Genomic DNA, 27,003 nt, shown 5'->3' on the forward strand with positions numbered 1-27,003 from the left:
ATTGGATTAGTTTTGTCTGTTTTAGCATCTTTAAGATTAAATAAGGTAGATAAAGCTTTATTGATAATATTAAGGTTTATATATGTATTTCATTTTGGAGTGCTGGAAAACCAAGACAAAACTTCACCCTCCAACATGAATTCCTACATCAGCAAGACCTCCAAATTAGAACAAGCCAATCACACTAAGAAAAGATGCCTTTCAAATAAGATAGAGATGCACTCATAACCATTTTTTTTTTTTTTCCTTTGTCTTTTTTATATACAAAATTTTGAACAGCTTCAACTTCGATCATCGCCGTATAATAGGACAGACCTCCAAAATTATTATTTTTTTAGAAAATAATTGTAAATTATTCATCAACATAATCCTCACATTAACAAAAAGATTCAATTAATCATATTATTTTGTGATAAAAAAGTAATCCATCGTTACAGCTAATTAAAACCAATATTTGTTATATTTCAAGTTCAAATAGATTGTAAAGTCTAATTTAACCATTAAAGTCGGGGAGTTTGCAATTTTGTTTCAATAATATAAGAGTTGTAGCAGTTTCGGTCCATGTTAATTCGAGATTTGAAATAACGAATTATAATTTATGAAAAAAAATAACAATTTTAGTCTAAAGAATCTTAATTTTATCAAAAATTTTAAATTTCTAGGTGTCACGTGCAGGCTATATGAAAAATTACGGCCAAATTAGAATTTTTTTGAACAAAAGTAGTCATTTTTCATAAATTACGGTTCTTTATTTCAAATTTTGATATTGACCAGATCCAAAACTGTCACTACCCCTATATTAATGGACCAAAACTACATGTTTATCATTAAAATCGAGATCCCATGACAGGTACGATATCATAAGTTAATGAACGCACCAAATAAGTAAGCATTTTCACCTATGTCGTGCGAGTCAATTTCTTTAAAGTCTAAGTAATTGATGCATATTTCATTCAAATCCAGCTATATATTTGGACCACTTTATAATTAAAGATGGGTAAATGAATTAAATATAAAATAAAGATGAATGAGGTGTAGAGATCCAGATCTTCACATTGAAGTCATGTGAGGTTCTCAAGTGCGAACCGGAGCCGGTTCAACTTCAACCCCGCCGTGTAAAGTCCGCAGCAAAACAGTAAAGTCAATTTTCTTCATATATATTAAAATTGAAGGTTTCATCATTAATTGTTTTTCTATTCACCGTATCCTCCACATATGTACGCCCATCACATCTCAATTTTTATTTTTTCCACCATTATCATCATTTCAAGAAATTACTTTAGTATTCAAGCCATGTACTTCATTTTATATATAATTATGATGTAATCAGTGGAAATATCAATTTTATGAACAAAAACCCTAAATTAAAAGACCTGTAGAACATGTTTTTTTCAGCAATATTTGTAAACTCCGACTATAGGATCAAATTAGCAAAAAAAATAAAAATTATAGGATCTATTTGCTATCCTTAGAAGATAAATGACTGAAACGTAAAAATACAGAAGATACTAGAAGGGAATTGTATTTAATCCTATGTTTTTATCTCCAGTCAACGTGATATACTATAGAGTTTTTAACGTCCAATAAAGAACGCACGGGAAAATTTTGTTAAATTTAATTATACATTTAATGAACTGATACAAAATCAATATACTAACAATTTTGTCTATAAACGTGGATAAATAATCAATAAGTATAGAGGTTTCTTTTTTTGGTAATAACCACTAGAGTACTAATATTAATATATACGTCGAAAAGTATATATGTATTAAAATGATTAGGGTTTTTAAAAAATAATAATAAGGGTTTTCTTATTCCATAAGAATACATACATACATACATAATCTTCGAAGATATTGTATTCAAATTAACTGTAATGAACCTACTCCCATGACCATTCATAAATGCCCTTTTCACATGCAAGCAATTGTGGTATATATTCAAGAGACGTGAATTCCATCCACCACAAAGAAACTCAACCACCCCCCCCCCCCCCCCCCCAAAATCTCTATTCGATCAATCTTCATTAATTTCCAAAGATGGAGAAAGCAGCAGAGGTAACGGAGCAGAAAAAGTTGGCAAACAAATCATCATCAGAAGTCAAGATCAATCACGTAATATGGGACTGTGGGAGTTCGCTGTACGATTCGTTTGAGTTGAAAGCGTTCGAGAAACAGCTGGATTCAGCCATAGCTTCAAGAACCCTTTCAATGCCCCATTTATCAGGTCGCCGTCCTCCTCCTCCGCCGCCTCCGACCAAGAAACCCGCCTCGAAGATTTCCCGCTCTCTCCACAGGCTGATCCGGGCTGTTTTCCGGCCCAAAAGCAGTAGCAATATGAACAACGTCGACGCGGTTCTTGGAAGAGGGTTTTATGACAGGTCGGGCCCGCTTTCCACGATTCCAGAAAGCCCGGAATTCGACGGGGTGTCGCCGGAAATCATGAGGTCTTTGGTCAGAAGAACCGCGTCGGATAGGTTTACGGCTGCCGCTTCTATTGGTGTATCTTGTTCCTGATGATTAGGGCATGTTTGGTTGCTTGTTTAGTTATATATGTACAGGTGTCCGAATATCAGCAGCTAGCTAGCCTTCTGTTTTTTTTTTTTTTGGCCGGGAATGTTGAATTGACCATAAATAATTATGGGTTTTAGCTTTGTCCTTTGACTATGTGGTTTTCCGGGCAGAAACCACTCAAAGTTGACGGAGGTAATGAAGATTTGGATTAGAACGCTTCATTGTCTGAAAACAAGTAGTGATATTTATTAGCTATGAGTACTTCATGTTCTTGATTCTAGTGTGATTTCTCATTCTGAAATCCAACCATCCTGTTGGCCAATCCTAAATGGGTCGTTTTGTTTTTTTACATGAATCGAGCATTAAAGTATATATGTATATATATCTGTAATATGAATTACACAATATCAGTACAATATAAATTTTATACTTCATATTATTTGATATTTATGCATACAAAAAATAGTTCTAACATTAGAATTTATATGTTGTATTTTCAAGCCATGCTCTAATTTGCTGATCAACATTTGATTGAGCTGACAGACAAGATTTGGATTCAAATTCAAATTATCCCACGCTCATTGTAATTTATAAAAAAAATAACACGGTGTTCCAATTTGTGAAGGTCACTTGTCTGGTTATACATGAAACTTTTGGTTTGAATTTTTGTTTTTATTTGAAACTTTATTACATTTATATTTCGTTTAATATATACATATCCACTGTATATAATTATATATGCACTATGATTGTATAATCTAGGGGTTAAATACAATTTATCTTTGTATTAACGTAAATAAGCAATTTATCCATCGTGTTATCAAAAATAGAGCAATTTACTTTCTTGATGTGCTTTGTGTGTATCCTTATTTAATGACCGTTGGATCTTGATCAATCTACAATCCAAATTTAACTACTCAATGGTGTAGATTTTATCTGTTCAAATCAACAATTTAAATTTAAAATTATAAATTATATACAATTAAATCTTTATATATTATATTTATACTTTTATAATAAAACTATTTATATATATGTATTGATATATACAGAGAAAGAGAGAGAAACCCGTAGGAGAGCGGCGGATCTAGGCGAGGGAAGGGGCCGGAGGAAGGGGGTGGCGATGGGGGAGGAGGAAGGAGGAAGGAGGAGGGGGCGGCGGATCTGGGTGCGAGGATGGCGGAGGTGGCGACGGCAGAAGAGGAAGATGGAAGGGGGAGGGGGAGCGGCAACGGAGGGCGGCGGCGACAAAGGCGCGAGGGGAAGGATGGTGGCGGTAGGGCGGGGGCGAGCGCAACCTGGCAACACTCCGTCGAAGAAGAAAGGAAAATATTTATATATATTATATCACTAAATATTATTTTTACAAAATATATATGTATTAATATATTAAATAATATATATATACAATAATATTTTTATTTGTAAAAATTATGCCCAAATGCATATAGAACGCGTGTAATGCACCACTAGATCCAAGGTTTACTCTATTTTTTATAATATAAAAGATAAATTACTGTTTTATTTTTTTATAAGGGGTAAATAATTGCTCATTTCTATTAATACAGGGGGTAAATTACATTTTTTACTATAATCTAGTTTGTTGAAGAGAATTATATTAATTATATGATGTGGGTATATTAGATGAAATAGGAGGTGTAATTGGATTTGAAATAAAAAATCCAACCCCTTTAAAATTATTGAAGATGTAACACTTAAAAAAAAAGACTACAACAATCGAAGATAAAATGATCAAATATCCATCGCGATTTTGGGGAGGGGATGCTTGGACGTCAACCAGGTTGACTACGCGTATATATGTATATACATTGACGAGAATCGTTTATTACATTATTAAACATAAGATAAATATTCATGTATTTTCTGGCATTTGAACCTCAAACTGAAGCTTAAATGATGGACTAAGACAACTCATATATACGTATACTAATGTAATTGACAGGAGGTTTTGATTCATGAAATTTCTTTCAAGTTTGATCAAATTCAAACGAGCTTTTATTTATTAATGTCAATCGATTATTAATTAATTAAATTTATTTTTCAAACCTACGTGCACACAGTAGTTGGAAATTTGGAAAATAGTTGTAGTGTGCATGTATATATATATATATATATATATATATGAAAAGCACAACATTAATTTATATATGACATGAGGTACATTCACAAAATCAATATCCATAAATGCCAACATTTATAAACACTGAGAGTAAGAGCGTGTGAGTCCAAACGTAATGTTGTCCGCACGATTTTTCGAATTGGCGGAACTACAATTCAAAAAAGTTTTCCAGCCACAGCATTTATACTTCCCTATTTCAAATTCCAATCCAATAAGCACAAGAGAAAAGAGTGTCGGAATCAGGGGAGTGTTTGCAAAAACATAAATTAAGTATTTTTTAGTGGGGGAGAAATATTTTCATTGTTATAAAGATAATTTAGTTATAATATGTGATGTTAGTAATAAGTCAATTAGGGTAAATATCAATTTTTATTCAATTTTTTTATTATTATCGACAAATTCAGTGAATTTTAACTAATAGAGAGACCTAGTTGTTAGACAGATGCAAATTTTATAGATATTAAGTGTAATTTTTAAAACTTTGCAACATTTAGTGATTGAAATTTACAGTGTGATTTGATTGTAACTGATTTATTAAAAAATAAAAATAAAAATGAGTTTAAGACAAAAAGGAGATTGATTTGATCAATATGATTGTCCAATACTTATTTTGGGCTATTTTAAAGGGGTAGTCGGGCGTGTTGGGGTTTTCCTGTGGGCCGGACGCATAACAAATTCATGCTGGAAAAAACATTAATTTAAATTGAATAAAGGAATTCTCTAAAAGAACCCCAATTGAATTAGGGTTTTAGAGCCAAAAACAACACTTGAGTTGTCTGTTGGGTTGTATGAGAAACACCCACAATTGATACTAAAGCGATACATGATTTGTTGATAGCGGGATACAGAGATGGATAAAAGCATTTTGACACTCGATAAAGGCACCCGATGCACAGCTTGGAATTATAGTGGCCAGAGATTGGCAGCAGGACTGGTTGATGGTTCCTTGCTCATATATGATTCTACTGACCCAGCTTCTTCAACCTTCATTTCTACATCCAGGTTTAAGGTCACCCAATTCCCTCTCTCTCTCTCTCTCTCTAATGTTTGTTTGTTTGTTTTTTTTTTTTTTTTTACTATTATTGTAAATTTCGGTGCATTTGGCGTTGCAATTTCTCTGGTGCGGATTTTCTTGTGGTTTACTGATTTTAGTTTGATTGGTGGGTTTGATATTCCGTTATGTCATATTGAAAGGGCTGAATGGTGACCAGTCTTTTAGTAATCAAGATGTTTGTTTTGGATGTATTTCGGTTTACTCTTACGTGGTGTGGCTTACTGAGGAAGTCAGTATTTTCTGATGGATTTGGGCCTGCGTGGTGCTGGTCTGCAATTAGGTCCAGGAGAGCAGCATTTTGAAAGTTGTATGGGTCCCACCGGAGTATGGAGATGCAGTTGCTTGCATTGGTGCTGATGGAACTTTGTCTTTGTGGGAGGAAGTCACTGAAGGTACCTACTGAACTTGCCAATTTAGTTTTTACTCCACAGGTTTGTTATAGTTGAAAATAGACAAAAGAATGATCAGCTTTTGCATAAATAATTCTTGTGATTTTGAATTTTGTTGTTTTTTACTTTTAGTGGATGCAAGATAGGTTTTTATGCTAATGAATGTGGGGAATAAGTAAAGACTGAATTATCCTTTGATTATCTTATATTTACCTCCTGGCTGAAGGTTGCATATTTGCTTTCTTATGCTTTAGATACTGAAGGGCATCACTGGAAGTTGTGCAAGTGCTTTGATAGAAACACGAGTCAAGTTCTTGATATTCAATTTGGAGATGCAGAAACGTGTCTGAAATTGGTTAGTTTGGTCGTTACTTGCTTATAACTGTGCTTTGATAGAAACACATGTCAAGTTCCTGATATTCAATTAGGAGATGCTCAAGAAACGTGTCTGAAATTGGTTAGTTGTGTCATTACTTGCTTAGAACTGGCTTTGCATGGTTTCTGCAGTAGTGGATATAGTTTGCATTTGTTTGTACTTGTGTTGCTTCATCTAGTAAGATTTCTCCTGTCAAAGTTGGCAAGTTCAGTATGTACTTTCAGTGAGTGGAGTAAGTGAGTAAATGTCTTACTGAAAATTTTTAAAGAGTAGTCAAACTTATCCTGCAAAAATGTATTGTTCATACAGAGGTGATTGGTTATGAAGCCAAATTCTGCAATTTGCTTTTGAAAAGCTATGTTGGTCATTTTCTGTTATCAATGAGAGGGTACTGGAAAGAAGGTTGACTATGTTGAATTTGGAAGCTCTACTCTAACTCAATCCTGTAAATCCTTTCTTCATATATATCGATGGTCTGCTGTTTTCATACTTATATTCCTCTTGTTCTGGCAAGCACTACCTTCAAAGTTAGACAATAAATTTAAATCTTTTATGATCATCTTATTCCATGTGATTCTAGTTTAATCTCATCACTTAAGTTCACCAGAATTTCCAATACCACATCTTGCAGCCTCTATTGGATGAGGGTCGTAAAGCATTAACTCTTTCCTCAAAATTTATCTTTGTGCATTGGAGGTTTATAGCTAGTTTCCTGTCGACAAGCCAACACTCAGCATTCTTATTGAAGGGAAGAGAGGGTTGTGAGGAGGGAGGAGGAAATATAAATCTTAGATGTTCGGAAGGAAAGAAGAGGAGCATCTGGAAGCTGTGATGCTACCTGATAGAACCTTCCTAGAATGAATCTTGTATTTTCATTTTCTTCCAGTGCCTGAGTAAGCTCTGCAAGTCAATGATGAGGTACATAAATCATGAACTTAACATCTGTCCAAAAATGGAATAAGTGTGTTTTTGCTGTGATCCAATTGTCTGTATTTATGTCAGATTGTTGGTTCCTTTTATGTTCAAGGCAATAGAAATATTAAATTGACAAGATGTGTGGAGAAGAATTTTATCCAACCTTATTCATTCTTTCAGCATCTACAGCGTTAACCGCTGAAGTGACTGCATGCCTTTAATAGCCCCTTCCTTTCCTCTCAATGATATTATGAGATGCACCATATAGAATTTTAAGAATCTAGGCTTCAAGACTGAAAAATTCTCACTGTAAAGCAGATAATGTAAATGTCATTCTAACTGTTGTGAGTTGGTTGGTACTCTTGCTTTATCATTTTTTGTCCTTAGAATCTGTACAGTGACTTAGTACTTTGTGAGAACCATACTTTCAAAGATCCGCATTTCAAATGGTCAACTTTCATAATCCTGATTTAACTTTCTATGCAGTTCTTTGATCCTTTGGTGTGTGCTTGCTCTTTTGATTGTTTATTTTCTTCAGCTGCTCCATGGCTAAAACTGAAAAGTTTCTGTGGTATTCCTATTATTAAGTTGTCTGAAACTAGACCTCAAATCAAACCTGGGAAGGACACATCATCCTGAAATGCCCTATGATTTGCCAATTACATTAATTTTTTTTGCTTATGATTCATCCACAGGTTGCTGCATATTCAGATGGACAAATAAAAATCTATGAGCTGCTAGATACTCTTGAACTTGAGAAGTGGCAGCTTCAGGTGTTTCTGTTGTTGCTTTCAGAAGTTGTACATCTTGTACAAGATGTTTTGCTCGGCATTTTCCGTATCTTTCAAACTTTTTATTTCACTAAGTATGAGCTTTTCTATATTTTCAATCACTTAAATTGAGCTTGTTAGGTACTAGTTCATATCTATACTGTCTTCAGAGATTTTTTGTTCTTCATATTTTATAAGATGTTTTTGGACTTCAATAAGATATGACACCTTTCTTGAAAATAAAAAATCTGAATTGTTTGTATGAAATAAGAATATGAAGCTATTAAGATAACAGTTGAAATTTTAATTGGTCAACTAAAGGAATATGTCCAGAAATTAGAAGTTTGATAGGATCTCCTTAGCCTTTTAAGGAGCTTATATGATCCTAACTATTTTTGGATTGACGTTTTCTAACTTAGTTTCTGAAAGAAGGTTATTCTTGACCACTTTGATCCTTATATGTCCAGATGGCTCATGGAAATCTCTGGATTCATAATTGACATTCCATTTTGACCTTAATTGAGAAAATTAAAGTGATAATTCTTCTGCCATTTTTGCTGGTGGTATACTGGTTCAGATTTTCCCCAGAATATTGCTTTCCACTGATCAATGAATCTTTGTTTCAAATTTGTAGGCTGAATTTCAAAATGTGATTGATTTGGTATCCAACTTTGGGCATGCTTCTTGCGTGTCCGCGTCCATCTCATGGAATCCACAAAGAAGTGAAGTCCAGCAGTCAAGCTTTGTTTTGGGCTTTAGCTCAAATGTTCCAGCCCTAAATTCTCCTAAGGTGCAGGCTTCAACTTTTACCAACTTGAATCTGTCAGGTGCTGTATGCATCATGATAATCTGGCAATAAGTGTAGTATTTTACTTGCTATTGTTGATGGCCCCAGGAAGATAGGATTCTGCATGAAGTGCATGCGTACTTTCACTTCTGTTTTTCATTTTACTATTCTTTTGCCGGTTAGCCCACTATTGATCCTCAAGTGCTTAAGTACTAGACATATTTTCCCGTAACTGCCATCTTCTAATTTTCAGTAATGTTAGCTACAGCTATGGTAGTACTAACTTCCTGGGAGCATATGTGGAGCTTAATTATATTCCACATTCAACAGGTTTGGGAATTTGACCTGGATCATCAAAGATGGCTTCCAGTTGCTGAGCTTTCATTGCCTGAGGAAAAGACTGATCAGGTTTCCGCAGTTGCTTGGGCACCAAATATAGGAAGGTGAGGTACCAAGATATAAGTGTTAACCCATTTCTCTCTTATGTCAGTCAGCTGGCTATATGCATAGATAATGCCACATTAGAGAACGAACTTGAAACAGAAGGTTTTTCTTATCCTTTTCTATTACATTTCAGTATTTATAAGATGTAAGAGATGGGCCAGGCTTGAATATTGTTGGTGAAGTTTAGATGTTAGCGCAATATGTTGCTTGAAACGGCCACAACAGATATACAAAAACAGACATTTAAGAAGAGAAGTATAAAGAGAAATCGAAAAAAACACAAACAGACACTCTTGCACACATTCTTGAACATGGAACATCCTAAGAAGAGGTTTTTGTGGACAACACATGGGTTTTGTATTGATTGCATATATGAGAAAAAGGTTAATGTAAAGAAGATGATTAACTTTGTTACAAACTGAGAAATATTGATAAATTGTTGTCTCATTTTCAATTCAGGCCTTATGAACTGATCGCCGTTGCCACTCAGAAGGGGATCTCGATCTGGCACCTTGGATCAAATCCTGATGCTGATGGGAGGCTCTCAGCCCAAAAATTGGCAACGCTCTCCGGTCATGACAGTGAGGTACTAACAACCCATGTTGTAATGTGCTTGCTAAAAGACATATCGGCAATCTAGGCAAAACCAATTAAAAACCAAAATGACACAAACTTTCCTTCTCAAGAAAACAAAAATGAAGAGTTCAAAAATATTAATCATGGTGACTCAATAATTTGCTAGTAAAACTTATCAAATAGCTGAGTCATTGTCCATTGAGGTATGATAAACATCTCATTTATCTCTTTGGTTAATTGATAGGTGTGGGAGATGGAATGGGACATGAGTGGAACGACACTTGCTACTACTGGGAGCGATGGCATGGTCAGGCTGTGGCAATCTAACCTAAACGGCATGTGGCACGAGCAAGCTGTTTTGACACCTGCAAGTTAAGTAGAGGTTTGTGTGTGGATTATAGCAGCCATCCCTGTTCTCACATATATCATGTTTAGCTTAGAGTCTGGGGATACTTTGTTGTATTGCTCCTACATAATTGTATAATCTACGTACTGTTGGATTCTTGCTGAGTATTATACCGAGACAAGCGAGTGGTTCGTCCCATATCATCGGACAACCTTATATCAATCGATGAAGTCGTCTTCGATTCAAAATTATGAATATATTATTTAATCAAAATACTATAAACTGTAAACAACTTACCTAAACTATCTTAATTTGAAATTTGAATTTTCAATCTTGAGGAAATCCATCGTACTTGGGAGCACGTAATAATAAGAAATTTGTATGAGGAATTATGTACCACATTTGTCTTATAGCTTCTGTGGACTTTCTAACACGTTGATGAGTTCTAGAAACTAAAATTCGGGCTGAAATGTCATTGTAAGCCAGTGATTTTATGTGTATTCCTCCGAGGGGACTGCTGACTAGCAATAATAATGAAGAACCCAAGAATGAAGAACCCATGTTATCATTTACGGTAAGGTTATGAATATAATAATCTTAGAGACTATAAATACGTCTATATACCAAAAAATTAGTATTGAAATCTATACGGTGTTAAACGTAGACATTAGATTTCGAGATACAACTTAAGATCTTGATGATTTTTTTTCTAGAAATTTATAAGAATTTATTCTATCGGAAATCATACTCAATTCTTGTTATAATGGATGTTTTAATAATTAAAACCCTAGTAATAGTTTCTTTTTTTTTTTATATAGTGGATTCGAATTTTAATTATTAATAATTAATACGTCAATTGTCAATATAAAATATATATAACTAACTAATATTTACTGTTACAGTAGACCAACTACTATTAAAATAGAGTAATACATACATGTTAGTAGAGCTCTCAACTTTGATAATTAAACTATGTCTTATTGCGAAGCCCTTATGATAGTTCGAAAACTAATTTTGCAAGTATTTTTTTTATTTTAAAATGATTGTCAAGTTAGTTGTGTTGTAATTGGAATTTGAATGTATTGAATTATTTTAATTTTATCAATTATTATTATTTAGCTATTTAATGATTTTTCTAGTTTATTATAAAAATAGAAAATAAATAAATTTGGGTTGACTCGCTATCAACTTGAATCGTATTTATTTTAAATAAAAATAAGTTTTTAAATTAAGGTAAGTCATATATGTATGTAACTTGACGAGCAGCGTAAATCCATACGCCATAAAACTTCCTTCTTCCGTCTGCCATCAGAGGGAAAAGAGAAACCCTAGTAATCCCTAATTCACAAATCCATCCTGAAAAATAAAACAAACGCAAGAGGAAGAAATCATGGTGAGGCGAAGGGTGGAAATCAAGCCGATCCAGGATAAATCAAAACGCCACACCACCTTCACAAAACGGCGTTCCGGCCTGTTCAAGAAAGCCGAAGAGTTGTGTGGCTTGTGCGGCGGCGAGGCGGCTGTCATCACCTTCTCCAAGGCCGGGAACGTCTTCGGCTTCGGCCACCCCTCCGTCGAGCACGTCGTCAGCCGCTATCTCGCCGATCCTAATTCTACTTTGGTTACGGAAGACGAGGATAGTCACGTTGAAACATGTCTGCATGCTAGCGGTGGCGGGACCGAGAAGAAAGAGGTTAAGGCGCCTCCATTGACGGAGACGGAAACGAGGATCGCTGAGGCGCTGGCGAACCACCGGCCGGCGTGGGATGTGATGGTGAGAAATTTAGCTTTGAGTGAACTTCATGAGTTGGAAGCGTCGGTGAGGGAGATTAAGAGCACGGTGGAGGCGCGGGCGGCGGAAGCAGAGGCGGAGGCGGCGGGAATTTGAGTTCGAGTAGAACAGTGGTTGCTTGATCCGTTGGAGTTGAAGGAAGTCAAGTTGAGTCGGGTTTCTTTCGCCCAACATACTACATACTCGTTAGGTTTTAGATTTTGTTTTTTAATTTTAATTTTTTATTTTCAGGAAAAGACAAGGAAATAGCAATATATACACATTTATGCTCAAATTATTTAATTTTGTTTCTATTTTTCCTTCAAATATTCTATTTTAATAGTATTATAATGTCTCTTATATTATAAGTTACATATATGTCATGTGCATAAAATTTGTAATATTTGTGTATTTAAATTTGAAAATAAAATATGATGTATTCATTTAATTAATGATATAAAATAGAGAAATCAATTTATAAACTATACTATATATTAAGAGGTCAAGTCTTTAGAGAAATTATTTTTGGTAGACAAAATGTGAATTGATTAATGCATCTTTCCTTATATTAAGTTTGAGCAGTTGGCTTTTTCTTTTCTTATTTTATTTAATTAAACAAATATGATAAAAAAAAAATTATGCAGATATATAGAATTAAAAGTGACCAGCTTAAAAAATGAAATAAAAAACAAGGCCTAACCTTTTTGTACTTTAGATTTGTTAACTTGATACTGAAATATAAATCATAATCCATTAATGAGATAATATTCAATTTCTATTCTGTATGTGTTATAATTTGGTTACAAAAGTTCAAAAGAGTACCTCTTCAGTTTTAAAAAATGGTAAAAAACCTCTTTTTATTTTGTTAAATGTAGCTCAATTGTTTATTTTTGTTAAATCTATTAATTCTTTTTTATAATAACCGTTATACCTTACTTAATATACATTATTTTTTTATTTTAATATCCATTGAATTTGGATTGATTATATCAGAGCGTTAAATAATCTTAACCATTGAATTTTAAATTTATAAAAAAAATTAAGAAATGATATTTTATTGATTAAAAATATATATCTTAAAACAAAATATTATTTAAAAAAAACAAAATTGATCCCCACCACCTGCAACACCACCCCCCCCCCCCCCGCCTCCCCACCCTCGCTCTCCTCCCAAATCTTGGCGACAGCGAGAAAGAGGACGATGGTGATGTCGTCGCCTTTATGTGGGTGACGGAGATCGCGATGGCCGTCGCTCTATATTTTTTTTTAAAAAAAATAGTAATTTTAATCATATTATTTAAATATATTTATAATAATTAAATATATTTTAGTTAATTAAAAAAATTTAATTTTAACAATTATAATTTTAAAGTTTTAGTTTTTAACAATTATAAAGATTATTTAAATTTAAATATAATTTAATTTATATTTTAATTTTAATTATAAAGTTTAAAAAATTATATAATTTTCTCATATTTTTTAAGTAAATATATTTAAAAAATATTTTATTTTTTAATAGATAAAAATACAAAAAAAATCACTTAAATAAATAAAAATATATACATGTAAAATATATAAATACAATGAGGGTGTTTTGGTAAAAAAAAATCAAAAAATAAGGTTATAAATAATTAAACATATCCCCAAATACAAAAGGAGCGTGTGTAATACATATTTCGCTAATTAGTAACAAAAAATATAATTTTTGTTGAATTTTAAAAAATATAAGAGAAATTTTAATTTATTTTTAAAACACATGAGGTTTTTTCATTTTTTTTAATAAAATACAGGGAGTAAAATATATTTTAGCCTAAAAAATACTTGTAATAATGGGCCAATAAGTATTTCTTCAACTGAAATGGGCCGAACCGAAGCCCATTGAAATCATGCCAACAAGAGCTATATTATGTAAAGCGTCCAAAATCAGTTCAGCTTGTTCAATTTGTAATGGAGATAACAATCTACCATCCATAATTCTGTGCTATAGAACAAGTGAAGAAGCTGAAGTTCATTTGCCCGGAAAACGAAAAATGGGTACCTTTGTGCAAATTCATCCTTTGCTCAGGACGCCCCTGCTCATGGGTTCTTCATTCTTGTGTAAAGATAATAATTCCCAAATACAGCCTTGGAGCAATTGCAGAGAAACCATGCTCACACCCAAGAGGCAGTTGGAGCTCAAGTACTGGGCTCAAACTGAAAATGGAAGAACAGGATTGTATAGGAAGGGAAAGGCGATTGTTTGTAATGGGTTTCTGTTGCCAGTGGATCCATGGGCGCCAAACATTGATTCACAGAGCATAGCCTCACAGCTCTTCGCCTTCTCTCTGTTTCCTTATCTGGGTTTCTTGTATTTCATCACTAAATCGAAGTCTGCGCCGAGACTCACACTTTTCGGGTTTTACTTCTTGTTGGCCTTTGTTGGTGCCACAAGTAAGTAATTTTCTTGTTTCATTCTGAATGATGGCTTTGGTTTTTGTATAATTCTGATGATGGTGGGCAGTGCCAAAATTTCTTGTTTCTGTTTGTGGAATGTGTTTGTTGTTGTCTTGAAGATTGGTGTCTCGTGTATTGATGAGTGGATTGGGTGTTTTGGGAGTGTGTTTAATGGTACAGGAAAGGGTGGATTTTAGAATGATGGGTTATTTCATTCAGCTTATGCAATTTAGCTGGAATGAGAAGATGATTTTTGAACTTGTAACTTAACTGGAGCTTTGGCATTTTCAATCAGAATGAAAAACATTTTATTGTTCATGAAGTGATTAATTCGGGTTTGCGTTCCTTTATATTTATAAATAAATCATGCTATGTTATTTTCCGTAGTTTTCTTTATTCCTCACCGGGAAAATCATTTTGAATTCCTGTCAGGCGTCACCCTTTCAAATTTGAAAACATGGTCTAGTTCTTTAATTCGATAAATAACTTCTGCTGTCTAGTCCATATGTTTTTATGTGAGAAAGCATAATTTTCAATCATGTACTAACTTTTTGTCATCTGTCTCTGCTACATTGCCCCCCCGCTGTGCAGTACCGGCAGGAATTTATGGTAACTTTGTTCTATACAACAGTTTCTATTTCTTACCTGGATAAATGTATTAATTATATATCTTCTCATAACATTTCCAAATTTTCACCTTTGGAACAGCCAAAGTGCAGTATGGAACATCCTTGTCCAATGTTGATTGGTTGCATGGTGGAGCTGAGTCACTGCTTACTCTCACCAACATATTCATTGTGTTAGGCCTAAGGGCAGGTCTCAGAAAAGCTAGAGATTAAAATGGGAACACTTCAAGCTTTCCCTCTGAGTCAAAGAGGAGGAGTAGTCATCGATCTAGGTGATGAATGTAACCTTATGATGCTTATGGTTGAGTTGGAGATGAGGACCCTCATCCCCTGTCCTAATGAGATGCCAAGTACTTCATCTTCATAGATACTCTAGCATACAAATTCTGTTATTATCCTGTGTAATTAGTCTCCAAGATAATCCATATGCGTAATGGCTGACATCATACATATCACACCTTCAACTGTGATAAATGGGCTTCTCGGATAAGGCAGGACTTGCAGCTTTATCTATATGTTGATTCTCCATTTTCTGCACTTTCCTGTGCAGCTTTTGTCTTTCCAATATTGTAAATGGTCTCTGTTTATCATTTTCTGTGTTGTGATAGTTTCTCTTTACCTCATTAACAATCTTAGACAACCTGACATATGATAAATATCATATTGGTATTTGTTTTTATAGAATCTTACCTACTAAGCTATTTCACAAGGCATGTTCATTCCTTAGTCCTTTCTGTAGCTCTTGTAATTTGTTCTTTTTGCTGCTTATCATCATTTTGATTGAATGGTGGACTTTAAAAGCTAAGCAGGACGTCTTCTCATATGAGATACAAGAGATCATGTAATGATCTGTAAGTATTTCAATATTTATACACTGCTTGATCTGGGATGAACCTGTTGAAATCTGCCAATTCTGGAAGTTTTTTCAATTTATTTTGTCCATATGAAACCTTAAACTCAAGTTAAAAAGTTTTGGCGTTTGTTTATTGGTTTTGCTTTAATATCACTAGAGGCTGTTACCTGAAAGTCCAAAACCACTCTTTCTATACATGAAAACTATACTGAAGAACTTGTTCTTGATACACAATTAGTTCCTAGTTTTTGACTAGTATATTATCGCATCTTGTAAGTTTCTACAGAATGCCTCTCCCTAATTTTAAATTTCTACGGATCATATCATGGTTTCAAAACCACATCCTTCGCTCTTATCGTCCACTTTTATGAACTTCAAAAGTTCATGTAAAAAATCCAGGGATGTTGAATGGGAAATTTGGATCTAGATATACTGGATCAATTGAGAACTCCATGCCTCCAGTTGGAGAATTAGTTGTCGATGCATGTGCAGAGATTATGTCTGCAGTATCAGTTTCTGACTGTTGTATAGGAGCTTCCACATGGTTTCTCGTGTGGTAATTGGCTGCTGCTGAAGAATAATTTGATTCTGTTGTGGCTGGAGAATAAAACACTGGAGAATACGTGCCGAGTTGATTGTCATCAGCAAGAGCAGAAATGGGAGAACAGTGATTTTCTCTGCCACGGCATGCAAATGTCGATTGAAAGGAGAAGTGGGTTGGCATCTCCTTGATATCCAACTCCTCAGTGTTGACTCTAAGGTTTGCTGTGAAATTTGCAAGTGTTTGATTCTGTTGTTCTAATTGGTAATGAGAATTGTTATTCTTTAATTCTCGTTTTTCTAGTGATGCTGGTGGTGGAACTGCATTAATGGACTGGTTACACGTGTGTCTCCCTTTGTACGTGACGTCAAATATGGTGAGGTCTTCATCTGATCTCTGCACTTGCTTTGTTGCCCAGCAATCTCGAACAAGACGATATGTACATCGATAATAGCTTCTGTAATCATGGGTACACTTATATTAGATTCTTTTTAAACCACATGAATGCAAAGGTATCCAAATGTTCTCTCCCAATCTCTTTCACTATTTTTTTCTGTATGTCCTCTCTGTCTTTGTTTCCGGATTTTGTGCTTTTCCACGTGGGAAAACAGAAAGAGAAAGTACCTGGGATATTTAGCTCCCAAGATGTCTTTCTGCCCATACTTTCTCCAGCTATATCCATCATCTCCAGGTCCTTCAAGTGCATTTTCAGAGTTAACTTTCACCTGCTCTGTCCATATAGGCTGCGACTTTCTGTAATACCATAATTGCAGAAAGTTTCAGTTAAAATTCCAATATTTTTAATCGCTTAAGTGTCTACAATCATCAATTTACATGTAAATTTACCTCTTCCTTGACACATCTCCATGGTTGCGATGATCTCCGAAATTCTTGTTCATATCATCACTTCTTGGACTTCCATCCATGGATACGGAACACTCCCGTGCCGCTGGTAGCGCTGCACACTCTTGGGCTTGTCCAACAGATGCACCCCACTTCAGAATCATCAAAGCCTTCTCAAAAGTGGATATTATCCTCCGCAAAAGCAAATCCTGAGCTTCAGAGGGAAACGTCGAGCACAAATGAATCCTCAGCTGCTTAGCTTTCTCCAACCCTTGAGTTAGTTCATTGATCAGCGCCTTGTTTTCCCAAGTAAATGCACTCTCCATTTCTATCTTTTGGTGCCTATAGTTTTATAGCAAAGACGACACCCGGCGTTCAGGAAAACTATGCTGCAGAAGCAGAATTCTTCATAAATGAGAAGGGCCCAGAATTTCTTTCCCCTTCTGAGTAATGAATTTGGTTTGAGAAAGTTTGATGCTTCTTGGTCGAGACGGTGAGGTTTATATATAAGGGGAGGATAGGGAGATGCAGGTGAAGCTGATGGAGTGGAAAGTGAAGAAGCATTTGAACTTAAAGAGAGAAACAAACCTTTTAGCATTGATTGGAGCAAAGGAGAATTGGAATTTGACCGAGAACGAGTTTTCTTTTTCCTTGTGGACCAGTTATTGAAAGTGTATGTGGTGAGGGAGGGTTGATAAGGAGTACTGACCGATTCAAACCTTCAAATGGTCTCCCCTTTTCATGTTTAAGAGTAACAAATACGGTAAAACTGCGCTGTATCTAAAGTTTAACCTTCTTGCTATGTGGTTATTACTGTTTTGTGTTTATTATGTGGTCATTGCCATAAATTGTTTGGTAAAAGTGTTCTCGGACAGCCAAGTTGAAGTCATATTATAAGGTTATGGGTTCAAATATCACCAATTTGTATGTGTGTTTATGTGTTGCTTCGAATAATAGTTGTTTTTGTACTTTAGACGAAACTGGATCAAACTTGAATCAAATATATGTCAGTTCATATATAATTTTAAAAAAATAATTATACTTGCCCTGATATTGGTTCAATCGGGTCAAACTTGATCTGAGATGGGTATTTTTCAGGAGGAGAAGAGCAGGGACGAGCAATGTTTATGCACGGAACAAACCCTATGGGGTGTGGGTGCCGTACGCATAGCGAGAGTGGAAGGTCCAACTGCTGACCGATTCAAAAGGCAGAAAAGTTGTCATGTGTTCAATGAATAATAATATTAAGTCAATATTATTATTAATTATTAAAAAAGCGATCTTAAGAATCGTCGAATTCCGCGTTATTGGATTGCATTCAATAAATCAGACAAAGGTGGACCGATGATGTCCTTGTCGTGTTGAGATGACGTCGTTTCACCCAATTACCCCACTTTCTTCCTCTTTGCCCTCCGACCTCAACAGATTTAAGTAATATGATTAAATCAATAATATTTTAGTTTAATAGTTAGAATTATAATTGAGATCTAATAAGTTTGAGATGAGTTTTATTTTATATAAGTTATTGTAATTTATTTATTATCATCAGTCATATTATTGAAGTATTGTTCGACAAGTTTTGTAATTTTTATTTATTATTATTCATAAAATAATAGTAATCTGAACACTGTACGTTGATTTCGACTGCTTATAGCATTTTTGTGGCTATCAATGCCAACAAAATTGATTCTCCATAAGTTTCTAGAAGCCTTCATATTTAATTACAACTAATTAGGTGATTAAGGTTAATTAAGTTTACTAATGACGGAATTTATTTTTGTCATGGTAATATTTATTGATTTCGTATTTAATTAATGATTTGTTGTAAGAAAATATGTATCCATCAATAATCAAGTAATAAGGATAAGATTTCAAGACTCTGTAATTAATGAAATATCTGGGGCTAAAAGAATGATATTTGAATGAATCTTATTTGGGGACTAATGCAATTTTGGTCCACTAACATAGGGGTGGTTGTAATTTTAGTCCACAACAATTTGAGATTTACAATAAAGGACTGTAATTTATGAAAAATAGTAATTTTGGTCCAATAAGTTGCAGTCAACTTAGAGTGTTTTTTGGCCAAAATTGTTATTTTTCATAAATTATGGTCCTTTATAGTAAATTTTGAATTAGCCACCACCACTTTAAATGATAATAACGACAATTTTATAATTAGTATAGCAAAAAATGAAAGAAATATGTAAGATCCTAAATGCTATCAAATACTCTGTAAGATTCTTTTTGGAAAAAGGCACAAATACTGCTCAACTATACGAACTAGTATTATTTATTTATTTATTTATTTATTATTTGTTAATTTTATGCTGTCCCCAGATATCATTCAAACTCAAAAAGTGATGCAATACGTTCATCTTTTAAATTAATGAATATATTGTAAGAAAATAAATAACAAAATATTAATATAAAAGTAGACTATGAGAGTGTTTGGGCTAATTTTTTTTAAAATATCTTATAAGCTTCTATATCTCATAAAATATTTTAGAAGCTTATAAGATATTCGATTTTACTTTAAAAATAAGTTATTAAAGCGTTTGGATAAAATACAAAATATTAGCGTGTTTGACATAATAAGGTTTTTTTTATTGATAAACTTACCACAATTATGCGCACAAACTGAGAATATTTTGTTATTTAGAAACTGTGAATTATGCCAATGGTAAAATTTGAATATAACAAAGTAACGAAGTTATTTTTGTCTTATGAATTATTAATTATACAGACCTTTATAAGATGCTATTGTTGTAATTTTAATAAGAATTACATGAAATTCATAGATTAAGTTGAGAAAATGAGAAGAAGAAGATGAGAAAATGTTTTTTTGGAGCAAAACATTCGAATTTTTACCAGTTGAAAATTCTGTTTTAATTCAAACAGTTTTTAAAATCAAATCTGATTCTTGAAGTTTCTGTTTCAGGTTTAAAACCTGAAATTGATTGTCGTTAGTGGCTGAATGTTACATTTGGATATTAAAAGGCCATTATAAGCTATCTTTATGTGTTGTAAAGTGTCTTTGAGTGTTTGATCGATGTGTTTTTCGTTATAGTGTTAAAATCGAAAAAATTGCAACCGTCTTATTTTGAAAGAAATTACGTTGTACTCGGTGCACTACTGATATGTGACATATATTTTCTTCAAGGCAAATAATGAATTCTGCGATTCGGTTAAATTTACGATTACCATTGGACTGAAAAGTGTTACAATACAATTCTCGTTGCAAGTTTACTATTTAATTTACTTATCATAAATTGTATTTCTAACTGTTACAAATATTATTTGTTCCAACGTGCCTTTATTGCTTTTGATTTGTAAATTCGATTATTATATTTCAAAACGTTGTTTCATACCCGAAACTGCAAATTTTCCAATAGTTATAAAAAATGTTAGAGAAGTTTACCTTTTTTAAAAAAATCTTATCAAATTCAAAACATTTTAATTTTGAAATCTTATAAACTCCTATAAAAAAAAATGACAAATAACTTTTAACATCTTAGGAACGTTTAAACTTAATCAAACACTCTCTATATTAATAGGGGTGTCAATGGGTAGGATAAGCCTACACAAACTCATATCCATGAAAGACTCGTTCTATCTAATAATACTCAGGCCCTACCTAACCCTCTCAAGACCCTATGGCTCTGTTTGGACTCGTATCTTCGCATTTTTTGAGACAAAATAAAACACACTCAATGTTTGTTTTTGTGTTTTGACACCTTATCTGCGTGTTTTTCTATTTTTCAACTTTCTATATATAATATATATAGACATTTATATATAATATAAAATAGACATGATTTGACAATAAACAGTAATTTTTGTCTCCAAAAATACAACAATAAACATAAAATATTTGTATATATACATATTTATATATAAAAATATATATGATTCGACAAAATAAACAGTGATTTTTGTCTCCCAAATTCCAACATCAAACCTACACCATTTATTTTAAAATATTTTAAATTACCCCAAAACACAAATCAAAACATATCATTAACACACTTACTTATATATATTTTTCTCTCTCTATCTTCAAAACACAAAACAAAACACTAAAACACAAATCCAAACACAATGTATGGGCCTCTAGACTAAGTGCCAGTATTTTGGACTTGACGTTTTGGGTCTGGGTAGGTTTAGACTCAAAACTTTTTTTTGTTCCTTTATAATGTTGTTGAATAATATTTGCATTTTTATTTAAGATAAAATATTTAAAAAACTAAATTTTAAATTGAATTAAATTCATTTTTTATTTTCTATATTTACACATAAATTTATTAATAAATTTAGAATTATTGAGATCAATTCATAAATAACTCTTTTTCGATAATTTTTTTTAAAATAATGTATCATTTATAATACTGTTCACAAAACGTTAAGATTTGATTTTATCACTTCAAGTTTTCAAGCAAGCATTATTGGCCATCAAGATATTAAAAATATACCTAGCATGATAATATATTTAATTGATTAAAAAGTGTACTTAGACCTCATTTACTTGGTTGGATGAGATTAAGGGAGGATAGATAATTTCATGATTAATGTTGAAATATTTGGTAAGATGATAACGTAATAACTTATTTACTTTATATGAATTATTGGATGATTATTGTGTTGATTATTTTATAGTGTATTTATATTTATAGTTATTATAAGGGATAAGATGTGAAATTGACAGAATTGCCCATTTTTAGGACAAAACATCAATGGCATGAGATCACATCACAAAATACAAAACTTTTTTAACGGTGATTCGATGCACACTTCGATTTGATTGGCCCAATCGAGTTTGGGCTACTGATGTCTTATGGACTACTCGCAGATGGAGCGGCAAACACTATGTTTCTACGGCCTATCGCGCTCTTTTGGCCTCGTGTATGTATCATATCTGGCGTGAACGCAACATTAGGCGATTTGATGGAGTACATAGAGATACACGCACTGTGGGTGCGCTGATGGTTCGAGATGTGCAGCAAAGGATTCTTAGTGTAGAATTACCTACTGCTATTAGCACTTGTGCGCTTTATCGCTTATGGTGGATTCATTGGCCTGTCGAGGAAACCGCTTAGATTAAGCAAGATGTATTGTACTGTTATAATTTTTTTACTTAATGAAATTTACCTTTACCGAAAAAAAATACAAAACATTTAAAAATATTTTAAATTGTTTTATATATGCATCTTATATTTATGTTATTTTCCCTATCACCATCATATTCATCTCCATCAAAAATAATATTTAATAATAGTAATAATATAAAATATATAAATAACAATATTAATTATATATATAATAAAATAATATCAAATATATTTGATATCATATTAATCTAAAAATTATTATAAATTTTTTAAATCAAAAGAAAAATTTTATTTTTAGAATTTATGTATTATTTATTTGTTTTATCCAAATTTAGATTTACAATAAATACTTCTTATAATTTTTAAAGTGAAATTTAAAATATTTTTTTATTTTAAAAGATTTATTAATTTTAATTAATTAATCATAACTAATTATTTTTAATATAAATTATTATAAGTAATCTCCCTCTTCTGTCTTCCCGATCCCACCCTTGTCGGCACTCCAGCCCCTTCCTCGCCTCCCCTCCCCGATTCAACCAAAAATCTAAACATCCGCCTCCGCTTCAGCCCCCCTTTTCGTCCCCCGATACCGCCGGCCCCGCCTCCGCCTCCGCCCCCCTTTTCAAAACAGCCGCATTCATCATGAATCATTGTCGTCTCTTATTCAAAGATGGAGGGTTTGAGATTGTGTGTTTCTTTTATGCATTGGTTGGTTGAGATAATTTATTACAAAGTAAATGAGGCCTTAGTTCAAGAATTATACGACAAATAATGTTATAATATCTTAATTTTTTTATATTTATTCACTTGAATGAAGATCAATTGAAAAAAATAATTTAATTGAATTAGGTAAAGAAATATTTTATGGGTCCAAATTGAGTATTTAGACCAATGGATAATGATGGGTAAAAATCCAACCCAGACCCAATCTGTATTTTTTTAATGAATTTGGATTTAGGTCTGAAACTAATAAGATTTGAGTTTAAATATTAAGCTATGAGTTTGGATAGGGTTTTGCCCTATTTATTGACACCTTTACTTATATATTTATATTTGCAGAATTTAAACTTATAACTGTAAAACATCATCCTTATCACTCGAGTAAAACTTGATTGCCTCGTCATCCTCTAAATCAGAACTTTATCACAATGTTTGGTTTCAATTTTAATTTATTTTGGTGTGTTTTTTGGAAATAGAGAGAGAAAAACAAAGATAAATAAGTATGTGTTAGAAATAGTGTGTATGTTTAGATTTGTATTTGGAGATAATATAAAATAAGTATGGTATATTTGATGTTGTTTAGTAGAAGACAAAAACTACTGTTCATTGTCAAATCATGTCTCTTTTATATATATATTTATATATATGAGTATATATATAATTTTTTTAGTTGTGGGGCTAGTGTGGACTTTATATGACCAAAAATAAATAAGACACTATTTCAAAATATCTCAAAACACTATTAAAACTTCCAAAACAAATCAAGGCAAATATTGTACATATTTGGGATGGGCCAAAAATAAAACCAAATAGTGTGTATAATTTTGGAATCTAGATCCTATCACACAAACAATGTCTGAAAAGGAAGCATGATGGTGTCTGATTCCGTGTTTTTGTGGAAAATTTCAATTTGGTGAAAAGGATTTTCAATTCCAATTTGAATTATTGAAGGGGATAAATGTGTTCAAATGAGGATGCTGTCCCTATTGAAACGTGAGTACGTACTCCACCACATACTCTATCCTAAAACTCTAAATTACTCTCAGTTAATCTATAATTTAGTATAATTACAAATATTTTTTTTAATTTTTTAAAAAATATTATTGTTTTTTATTTTAGCTGTTGCTCTCGATCAACAACTAGCTTAATTTGTTAATTTATATTAGGTTTTGACCTGTTTTTTATGGTGAATTAATCAAAATATCATCGTGAGTTATGAATTATAATTTTATTTATTTATTATTTTTTTAAAACTTTTTTGTAGACAAAATTGATTTTTTTTTACAATTTTTCAAATTTTTGCATCCACCTCGTCTGTTTTCTTTTATTTTTTTTACTTTTTTAAAAAGTTATATAAAAGACAAGGTTGACAATTCAAAACCTTCATCCAAAAATTACATAATTTCATCAAATACCAGAGGAGAATTTGTTACTTTCCAAACAAATATGGATGATGGTATAGGATTCCCTGTTTTGTGGAAATTTTGCATGTATGTAAAGAAGATGCATATATATATATGGTGATGATTATATATTTAATTATTTATTTTTATTATTGATAATTAGCAATAAGTTTATAATGATCGATGATTTATCAATATTTAGCAGCATAAATATATATACTGTGATGATTAATATTTATTGTTTATGTCATTGATTTTTTTTATGGCATTTTATGCATATTTTTGTATCACTAATTATCGGTAGTGATAATTTTTAAAAAGTATTTGTCACCACTGAAATTATAGAACTCTTTATGATAAAATACAAAAAAATACTATTTAATTTGTTTTCAAGTTAATATTCTCTTTTTTACTCCAAAATTTCTTAACATACAGCAAAGAGCGGTATTTTACGTTATCTGCATTTTACATCACATATATAATGGGTGAATAGCAATTTACCCCTCTGTGATATTGAAAATAAGCATATTACTTCCCTATGAAAAAAATATAGCAATTTACCCCCTTGTACTTTTTAATATGAAGCAAATTACCTCCTTATATAGGGAGATAAATTGCTTCATTTTGAAAATTATAGGGGTAACTTATTGTATTTTGAAAAATATAGAGAAGTAAATTGCTATTTATTTTTTCATAAGAGGGTAATTTACTCATTTGAAATATCACAAGGAAATTGCTTATATTTTATCCCATATATAATGTATTTATTTTGATATCATTCGATAATATCTCAATACGCCTCGTCCAACATATAAAATCAACTGATCGATATTATATACGTACTGATCTTTGGACTGATTACGTTAACAAGAATGCAGGACAAATAATATTGACAAGTACAGGCTGTATATATATATATATATATATATATATATACACATCACTTAAAACTAATTATTAAAAACATATTAGAACATAGATGCGGATGTTCTTGGAAGTAAATACAGATACAGTTCATAAGATCCCACAACTGTCTAAAGCTGTAAGGTATCTTAGTACATGATGATCATCATCAGACGCTCTAGATTAGAGCTGCGGATTATTTAATAATATTACACACACTGCAAGCAGAGATCAGATTCTCTTCATTTGTCTTATTTATTATTAGTATATATAGTGGTGCACTTGGATGTCCTGATTAGGACAGGCGGTCTTCTCTCAGTACTGCATGAAAAAGAGTAGCAAAACTAGCTTAGTGACAGTGAATTCAATGAGTGAACACAAGGAAAAGGTACACTTGCTGTACTTGAAAGCATGCATCAGTGTTAAGGGATGATTAACAGGTTAAGTTACCGTCTTTTTCAGTGTCTCGAACTCGCACTCGCACTCGAACTCGCACTCGCTGCTGCTTCCATTCTCACTGCTGCAGCCACTAAGCTTGTTTTCCCTCTGCTTCATCAGCTTCTTGTGTTCATGTGACTTTTGCAAGCTTTGCCCTCCGTTATTCGTAGTGTATCCGTTCAGACCTCCATGAGCAGCACCAGTCGAGTAATTGGCTGTATGTTTATACCCATAACCGTGGGCAGAGTGTCCATGCTCATGACTGTGAGCAGAGTGTCCATGCTCATGACTGTGAGCAGAGTGTCCATGGCCATGACTGTGAGCAGAGTGTCCATGGCCATGACTGTGAGCAGAGTGTCCATGGCCATGGCCTTGGCCTTGACCTTGAGCACAGTATCCATTATGTGCAGCGTGTCCTTGACCTTGAGCATAGTATCCATTATGTGCAGCGTGTCCGTGATGGTCATCATGGTGGAAAATCTTGGTGGCGGAATGGGCCAACTCCTTCACTATGCCAGTGAGAGAGTGTTCATGATGAATGGGTTTGGGCTTGTCATGGCATGCATAAGTTGCGGTGGTCTTTTGGTAATAGTTTGTGGGCTGGGCACAGGGGTTGGTTTGCTCACAAGGCTTGAGGCACTTTTCAGAGGCCATGACAATTGAAAGTTCTGAAGTTGAAGTACAAGACTTGGAGCTCTTTTGGTTGAGATGGGCAGGTTTTGAGTGTGTGCGTATATATAGTGAGATTGGGTAGTGGGGTTGTGGGATTCTGGTGCTCACTTTGTGTTAAATCATACTTTGAATCTCCTTTTGATTTGAGGCCAGATCGAAAGCACGTATTCCATTTTTAGGCACGCATAGCAATTATTTAGTCATATTTCGATTTCTTTGACTATCACGTGCAATTTTGAATTCTGAATTTTGGAAAAAATTCGTACTTAAATCAAATTTGAATGGATCTAAACCAATTATATGATAAACGTATCAAGTAATGAGTTATTTTTTCTGAACTTTATATATCTATCACACCATAAGTGTATTGCATTTGTCATATAAT

General features: G+C 33.0%; 6 protein-coding genes and 1 non-coding gene across 7 annotated transcripts; 5 read left to right on the plus strand and 2 right to left on the minus strand.

Moving 5' to 3' along the window:
* Nucleotides 1–1,971: 1,971 nt before the first annotated feature.
* Nucleotides 1,972–2,793, plus strand: LOC105179157 (Avr9/Cf-9 rapidly elicited protein). The gene has a single exon (XM_011102757.3). It carries the CDS (start codon nt 2,040–2,042, stop codon nt 2,514–2,516), a length of 477 nt encoding a protein of 158 aa, XP_011101059.1. The 5' UTR covers nt 1,972–2,039; the 3' UTR covers nt 2,517–2,793.
* A 2,594-nt stretch (nt 2,794–5,387) lies between these two features.
* Nucleotides 5,388–10,532, plus strand: SEH1H (Transducin/WD40 repeat-like superfamily protein). The gene is made up of 8 exons (XM_011102718.2): nt 5,388–5,662; nt 5,988–6,099; nt 6,351–6,451; nt 8,083–8,160; nt 8,792–8,947; nt 9,275–9,387; nt 9,848–9,974; nt 10,209–10,532. The coding sequence occupies exons 1-8, from the start codon at nt 5,504–5,506 to the stop codon at nt 10,338–10,340; spliced, it is 978 nt and encodes a 325-aa protein (XP_011101020.1). The 5' UTR covers nt 5,388–5,503; the 3' UTR covers nt 10,341–10,532.
* Nucleotides 7,283–7,398, plus strand: LOC148787643 (small nucleolar RNA snoR104). The gene has a single exon (XR_016066262.1). It is a non-coding gene; the product is annotated as a small nucleolar RNA snoR104 (small nucleolar RNA).
* Nucleotides 10,533–11,565: 1,033 nt separating the features above from the next.
* LOC105179122 (agamous-like MADS-box protein AGL61) lies at nt 11,566–12,393 on the plus strand. The gene has a single exon (XM_011102719.3). The coding sequence runs from the start codon at nt 11,701–11,703 to the stop codon at nt 12,196–12,198; it is 498 nt and encodes a 165-aa protein (XP_011101021.2). The 5' UTR covers nt 11,566–11,700; the 3' UTR covers nt 12,199–12,393.
* Nucleotides 12,394–13,964: 1,571 nt separating this feature from the next.
* LOC105179123 (uncharacterized) lies at nt 13,965–15,730 on the plus strand. The gene is made up of 3 exons (XM_011102720.3): nt 13,965–14,511; nt 15,106–15,123; nt 15,223–15,730. The coding sequence occupies exons 1-3, from the start codon at nt 13,968–13,970 to the stop codon at nt 15,351–15,353; spliced, it is 693 nt and encodes a 230-aa protein (XP_011101022.2). The 5' UTR covers nt 13,965–13,967; the 3' UTR covers nt 15,354–15,730.
* A 426-nt stretch (nt 15,731–16,156) lies between these two features.
* Nucleotides 16,157–18,003, minus strand: LOC105179124 (putative WRKY transcription factor 53). Its single transcript, XM_011102721.3, has 3 exons — nt 17,381–18,003; nt 17,159–17,287; nt 16,157–16,991 (listed from the first exon to the last, which is right to left on the minus strand). The coding sequence occupies exons 1-3, from the start codon at nt 17,701–17,703 to the stop codon at nt 16,376–16,378; spliced, it is 1,068 nt and encodes a 355-aa protein (XP_011101023.1). The 5' UTR covers nt 17,704–18,003; the 3' UTR covers nt 16,157–16,375.
* A 7,546-nt stretch (nt 18,004–25,549) lies between these two features.
* LOC105179126 (uncharacterized) lies at nt 25,550–26,666 on the minus strand. The gene is made up of 2 exons (XM_011102722.3): nt 25,959–26,666; nt 25,550–25,829 (listed from the first exon to the last, which is right to left on the minus strand). The coding sequence occupies exons 1-2, from the start codon at nt 26,598–26,600 to the stop codon at nt 25,824–25,826; spliced, it is 648 nt and encodes a 215-aa protein (XP_011101024.1). The 5' UTR covers nt 26,601–26,666; the 3' UTR covers nt 25,550–25,823.
* Between the last annotated feature and the right edge of the window lie 337 nt (nt 26,667–27,003).

This window comes from Sesamum indicum, linkage group LG6 (assembly GCF_026168435.1).
Source record: "Sesamum indicum cultivar Baizhima isolate 11 linkage group LG6, ASM2616843v1, whole genome shotgun sequence".
Lineage (NCBI taxonomy): Eukaryota > Viridiplantae > Streptophyta > Magnoliopsida > Lamiales > Pedaliaceae > Sesamum > Sesamum indicum.

Coding starts and splice junctions, on each gene's coding strand:
- LOC105179157 (XM_011102757.3), top strand. CDS start 2,040: ATGGAGAAAGCAGCAGAGGTAACGGAGCAGAAAAAGTTGGCAAACAAA.
- SEH1H (XM_011102718.2), top strand. CDS start 5,504: ATGGATAAAAGCATTTTGACACTCGATAAAGGCACCCGATGCACAGCT. Junction 6,100..6,350: donor GTGGGAGGAAGTCACTGAAG/GTACCTACTGAA, acceptor CTTATGCTTTAG/ATACTGAAGGGCATCACTGG. Junction 9,975..10,208: donor TCTCCGGTCATGACAGTGAG/GTACTAACAACC, acceptor GTTAATTGATAG/GTGTGGGAGATGGAATGGGA.
- LOC105179122 (XM_011102719.3), top strand. CDS start 11,701: ATGGTGAGGCGAAGGGTGGAAATCAAGCCGATCCAGGATAAATCAAAA.
- LOC105179123 (XM_011102720.3), top strand. CDS start 13,968: ATGCCAACAAGAGCTATATTATGTAAAGCGTCCAAAATCAGTTCAGCT.
- LOC105179124 (XM_011102721.3), bottom strand. CDS start 17,703: ATGGAGAGTGCATTTACTTGGGAAAACAAGGCGCTGATCAATGAACTA. Junction 17,288..17,380: donor GGAGATGTGTCAAGGAAGAG/GTAAATTTACAT, acceptor ATGGTATTACAG/AAAGTCGCAGCCTATATGGA. Junction 16,992..17,158: donor TTGGGAGCTAAATATCCCAG/GTACTTTCTCTT, acceptor CCATGATTACAG/AAGCTATTATCGATGTACAT.
- LOC105179126 (XM_011102722.3), bottom strand. CDS start 26,600: ATGGCCTCTGAAAAGTGCCTCAAGCCTTGTGAGCAAACCAACCCCTGT.